The sequence below is a fragment of the Bubalus bubalis genome, chromosome 9 (assembly GCF_019923935.1).
Source record: "Bubalus bubalis isolate 160015118507 breed Murrah chromosome 9, NDDB_SH_1, whole genome shotgun sequence".
In the NCBI taxonomy this organism is placed as follows: Eukaryota; Metazoa; Chordata; class Mammalia; order Artiodactyla; family Bovidae; genus Bubalus; species Bubalus bubalis.
In genome coordinates, this window is record NC_059165.1 from 102622914 (window position 1) to 102629100 (window position 6187).

General features: G+C 46.5%; 1 protein-coding gene across 3 annotated transcripts in view; it reads right to left on the bottom strand.

The window, feature by feature from the left end:
• AKAP8L (A-kinase anchoring protein 8 like) overlaps positions 1-4652 on the bottom strand; it is a 32233-nt gene extending 27581 nt beyond the window's left edge. For all 3 annotated transcript variants that reach the window (XM_006047691.3, XM_006047690.3, XM_006047689.3), the window contains exon 1: positions 4507-4652. In XM_006047691.3, coding sequence (XP_006047753.2) covers positions 4507-4519 — 13 coding nt within the window. In that variant the 5' untranslated portion in view covers positions 4520-4652. The remainder of the gene's footprint in view (positions 1-4506) is intronic.
• Between the last annotated feature and the right edge of the window lie 1535 nt (positions 4653-6187).

Sequence of the window (6187 nt, forward strand, 5' to 3'; positions counted from 1 at the left end):
TGTATAATTTCCAATCTTCTCAAATCTTATACTATTTCTCAACTTCTTATGAATTAGTAACAAGTAAGGAAAATCTGAACTTCTACCAGAAACTACTGGTCTCAAATGCTGATTATCTTTTAATCTACGCTTTTAAAATATTTTTGTAAAATATTTTTAAGTGATTTGCCCTTAGCACTGAAATTATGATAGATACCATAAGAGGCAACATTTGCCTGTTCCCATCAAGACCCAGCTCATGACCTAAAAATTAAAGCCAGCACCTCCAGTAGCTTGCTCACAATAAAAGCATACACCAAGTGCCTTTCCCTGGGCAGCATTCAAGTATTTGTTGACACTCTTTCTAGTTCTCTCTTTTTTTTTTTTTTCCCAGTTCATTTCTTAAGACCATAGCAGCAAATAGGACAGCAACAGCAGCCAACACTGAACAAGTGTTTTTCCTGCAGGGTGCTAAGGGGTTCATCTGCATTATTTCGCTTCATCCTCACCACAGCCAACAGAAGGGACAGGGCCAAGATCCCTTACCCTGCCAATTCCAAAGTCCAAAAAGGTTTGAAAACCAAGTGTTTTCGTCAAATGTGGTGTCAACATGCATTTTGAGAAAAAATGACCCATGAGGACATTCTTTATCTTTCTTCATTTAATTACCAGGCGCTGCCCCAAACCCCACTACAGGTGTCGTGCAATGTCCTTTTAAGCTAGAATTCCAAAACACACCCAGCTCCAAGGGTTTCAAACAAAGATCAGTGGATCCACACTTTACTTCCCAGAGGAGGGAACTGAAACTGGGCACGGGGGAATAACAGAGCTGGTGACAGAAGCATATAAATCCAACATTTCCTACATACCCTAATTAAAGAGGGCACACTGGAATGGATTTCCTCCAGGGACCCAGGACGTTCCTGAGATGCCCAAACTGTAACCCTGATAATAACTATACACAAGAAACATTGAAAGTAATCTAAAGCAGGTTCACCTGTGGGAAAGGCTCCCAATGTAAGTACCACCTTACACTGGCCTTTTCCACTGTTTGCTCAACTAGCTTCTGGAAACCTGTTTGTTCAGCAATAGTGCCACTGGCAAAACAACTCCAGACTTTAGGTAATATGGTCTGAAGGTACTGCAGCTGCAACTAGAACGTACCACAAGCTAACAGGAATACATACTGGATTAAATACACAGTATTAAAGCTATAGAGCAAAAGATCTATGTATATTCAGGGGAGAGGGCCCTGATTCTTCCTTGAGAAAAAGGAAATATAATTCATCAGTCAATCAAACCTTCAGAGTTCAAAGGCAAACTCAGCTCTAGTTCTATCCTCTCTACATTAATATTCTGTGCCACAACACTGCCCCCAGGGCAGGACCTTCTTTAGCTAGTTATGCTCCAATTATGAACCAATTCTTATCTGGATTGAGTATCGATCTTGTCTTGGTTCAATTTTTCAGCTTGATTAAGTTCTGAATGAAAAAATAAGCTCTGAGTGAAAAAATAAAATAAGCAAATTTTTGGTCCTATAAAGTGAAAGGTCAGACCGTGGGTTTATAACTGTGTATCACAGCCCCTCCCTCCTGGCCAGCCTCTCTGATATCTTTTTTGCTCAAAAACACACAAAGCTTCTCTATTTTATTCTTTTCCTTCTTTTTTTAGAAGGGGATTCTTTGAAAAAAAAATATCAAGTGACAAAAACTGGAAGACAATAGGAAAGAGGTTAGGTTGCAGCCCACCTCCACTATCCAGTGAAAATCAGCCTCCAAGATGGCCTCCAGTGATTCTGGCCTTCTGACATCATGTTGTCTCTTCCCAAATAGAGGGAGGCAGTTTAATAGAAGATATTGCAGAAATGACCCAGTGTAACTTCTGAGGCTTCCACCTCATTCTTTCTCAGATTATTCACTCTTACTATAAGCCAGCATATAGTAAGGACCCTCTAGTAGGCCTGTGGAGAGCTCCAGATAGTACAGAAATCAATAGCCAGCATCAACCTGTCAGGCACATTAGTCTGAGTCACCTTCAGCCCAAGTTCAGCCTTCAGATGACTAAGGTCCCAACTAACATCCAAAATGTAACCTTATGAGAAATCCCAAGCCAGAGCCATCCAGCTAAACCACCTGTGCATTCCTAACACAGAGAAAATATATGAGATGATGAATGTTCCTGTAAAAAGACTGGCAGCATTTCAGACCTTTGTTTAAAGATCTGATTCTGGATTTTTTGCCCTGTTTTTCCACTGCTCCTATCTTCCTCCCCTTGGTGGTAGAGACAGAACCTTCTTTTTCAAGTATACATAATAAAATTAGATTAAAAGATTAGATAAGTTATCAAAAAGATACATTTTAAATCACCTTCTACCCTTACTAATAATGCTAACATTTGCTTTAAGGCCTCCAGAAATTCCCCTTAAAGGCAAAGAGTTGTCTAAAATGTGACATAAAATGCCTGACATTCGTTCATTCATTTATTTATGACAGCACTTCCTGACATGTGGGGTCTTAGTTCCCCCACCAGGAACTGAACCAGTGCCCCTGCAGTGGAATCTTAACCATTGGATTGCAAGGGAAGTCCTTACATGCCTCTGACTTCAGTGGTCTGCTTCTTAAAAGGGAAAGTCACACGTTATAAAGCAACTGTGGTTTTCAGTTGGTCAAGATCAAGGGAAAACTAACCATAACCTCATTAGCTTGGCTACCTCACTGCCAACTCAAACACAGAATTACAGCCTACAAGATATGGAGCTGAAATTCAAACTTGACCATCTGTGACCTCTATATATCAGTTTCCTTGTCTATGAAATTAAATGGATCATTATTAAGCTACCCACCAGCACCCAACCAGTCATCCCCTGGTTTCTTCAGCAGTCCTGTCCCTAATAACCACAGAACTGTCTTCCAGCTCTTGATAAGATTTGGTGAAAAGGATCAGTTTTCAATTTCAGTTATGTTAGTATCAACCCGACTGATGATGAACCCTGGTGAACCAGAAAAGGTACACAAAGGCTAGGGCAGGGTTGCTCAACCTTGGCACTACTGATGTTTGAGGCCAGAAAATTCTTTAGGGTGGGGCCACCCTTTGCACTATAGCATGTTTTAGCAGCATTCCTGGCCTCTACCCGCTAGATGCACAAGTAGCAACTCCCACCCCAAGAAGTGACAACCGAATACCACGCTCCAAACTTTGCCAATGTCCCCTGGAGGGCAAACTTGCCCCTGGTTGAGAACCACTGGGCTAAGGGATGGTTGCTTAAAAAAACTGGAGTTCTTGCCAAGCTCCTGACCTGGAGGAGGGAGAGCTAACACTACCTTCTCATCTAAGGCCAACATACAGCTGCCTATGGAGCAGCCCCAGAGGCTCAGATTCCACTCTCAGTCCTAAACATTCCAAGTAGAATGCAGCTTACCCAGCAACCACACAAGCTCAAGCCCTATTAACAAGGGAAGCTCTTGGCTGAGAAGCCTCATCAGTTACTCCGAAAGCAGTCCCAGGCCAGCCTTTGAATTCATTCAGGGATGATTTGTAATCACCCAGGCATATCCTATGGCTCCCTCTCTAATCTCATCATCCCCTCCCTCCCCTTAGCTCAAGACCCACTGATCACCTCAGGCTGATCGTTTAACACGCCAGGCAGCTCCTGTCACTAGGTCTTTATATGGAGGGCCCCCTTGGCCAGATATCCCTAACTCCCACGTTCCATTCAGGTCTCTGCTCAAATGCTCAATGCTCTCCAGAGGTCCCCAACCACCCCACGTAATAGAACAAGGTCCTCAGGGTACTGACTACTCCACAACACATACTACGTTCGGCCCCACCCGATTATGGTCTGCCCTCCTCTATAAAACACTTGAGGAATTCCCGTCAGTATGTCAGTGTATTCAACCCCCGACGCCACGATGAATTTGACAGCTGTGGAATGAGTTAACACGGAAGCCAGCCGTTCTTCACAAGGCTCAGTCCCTAAGGACGCGAGGTTCCCCCACTCGGCCCAAACGCTTCATGTATTTATTCACTCACACCCGCCCTCCAAGGAGGGGCTGGCGCCTCTCCCAGCCTGGGGCAGGTAAAGGCGAGGGGGTGGGGCGGGCAACCGCGGTATTTGCGGGGAAACTGCGCGGGGGACAATGGCGACGGCAGCCAAGTCCGCAGATCGACCTGAAGGGCCGAGGCCCGAGAAAGGGCGACCTGAGGCGACGAGGGCCCAGGTGGCCGGGCCAGGAACGGAGGCGAGAACTCAGGTGCCGAAACCAAGACCCACCGACACAGGCGACAGAAACCAAAACTTCGGGCGGTCGGGAGCCGGGACCCAAGGTGGCCAGCACAGAGAACTGAGACGCCGAGGCGTGAGGGGCGCGATACTGAGGCGACGGGACCCCGGCGCCATTTTGTGACCGCAGAAAGGGCAGTGTCCAAGCCCCGTGGGAGGCACGGACAAGCCCGGCGCGGCTCCGGCACATCCCTATCCCTCTCCACCTGAAGCCCGACCCCTCTCCTCACCAACCCTGCCGGGCTCACCTGTGTAGCTCATGGCAGCAGCGAAAACTGCACCCGAAGATTCTGGCAGCTGCTCCACACGTCGGACGCCGCCGCGTTAGCGGAGACAATCCCCCGAGCCCCTTCTACACACAACTAAGCCCCGCCCCTCGACAGCATTGGCTCGCGCCGGACCCTAGCTTCACGCCTGTTGGATAGCCTCGCTGTCCATCTCGGAGCCTCCTTAGCCCCGTGGCTGAGGGCTCTGCCAATCTCATGAGAGCCCCGCCCTAATCCCGCCTCCCGTTATTTTGAGACCATGCGGATTGGCCTAGAGGAGACGTCCTGGAGGTGGACTCCCGCAGAGTTCTAAGGGGCGGAGCTGTTCACTACGGAAAGACCTGAGGCCCAAGCGCGGCCAGGCGGGAAAGGCCTGTGCCCTGGAGGCCCGCCAGAGGGAGCTGGGTCTGCAGGGCAGGGCACTCCTCCAGTCCCGGCTTTGCCACGGGGGTGTCGTGCCAATCTACTCTCTTTCCTAACTTCCCTGGCCTTCAGCTCCAAAACGAACAAGGTAAAGCCATGTTGGAATGAAAATTACAGCTAAGTGCCAAACAAGATACTGGGCAGTTTCAAATATGTGAAATAACATATGTGAAGAATTCAGTCCGGTGTCGGGTGATCTAAAGAAATGTTACATTTTGTTATCCACCGTTACATAAAGATAACAGATATACATCATGTTTATATCATTATATGTAATAAATATATATTTGTATTACTTCAAATGCTCTGTGAGGAAGTTGTTTTTTGTTTTTAACTCCCATTTAAAAAGATAAGAAAACTGAAGCTTGAAATTCATGACTTGCTCAGGGTCCTTGACACTTAAGTGTTAAAGCTGGAACTACCCGCTCTAAACCCTTCTCCGTTTGTTCTGGACTTCAGAGATCCTACAGTTAAGAAGCCCAGCCAGGTTCCAGCGCTGTGTCCTCAGCAGCCTCTTTGGATGTGTCCACTGTCAGAGCCATCTCATAGCTGCTAAGAGATGACTTGAGGGAGCTGCAGACACTGAAAATTGTGCTTGTGTTCGTGAAAATTCATCAAGCTGGGTGACTTGTACTTTTTGTTTTAAAGTATGCCACTACTGACTTTTTGATATTAATCTCTCATTTCGATGGCACTTTTTAAAAGTCCGTATCCTTCAGAGAAATATGCTGAAACATTAGAGATTAATTGGTCTGATGACCCTAATTCATATGGAGAGGAGGACATGAAGGGGCTGTAGCTGAAGAGACTGGTCATGAGTTTACAACTGATGAGTAGGTGACAGTTCATTTTACTATTCCACTTTTGTGTGGTTAGGATTCTCCATGAAAGGCTTTAGCAACTCCTCCAACCCTGGGCCTATGCAAAACTTGCTGCCACGTGGGACAAAGTTCACAATGCATTGAAAAACTCCACATATGAAGTACATAAAGTTCTGCCTCGTGTGCATTCCAGTTGTGGGGCTCATTTCAGTGTCACCCTCAGGGAGACCTGCCTGCCCTCCAAACTAAGGCACAGCCCCAGGACACCTCTCCTGGATCCCATAGCTTCCTTCATGGCGTGTACCACAGCTATATTTTACCCTCATATGTTGACTTCACTAATATCTAATGCTCTGCCTCTGAGACAAGTAGTAGAACTGCTTACGAGAAGGGGTGTGATCACAAGTTTTAGGGAAAGA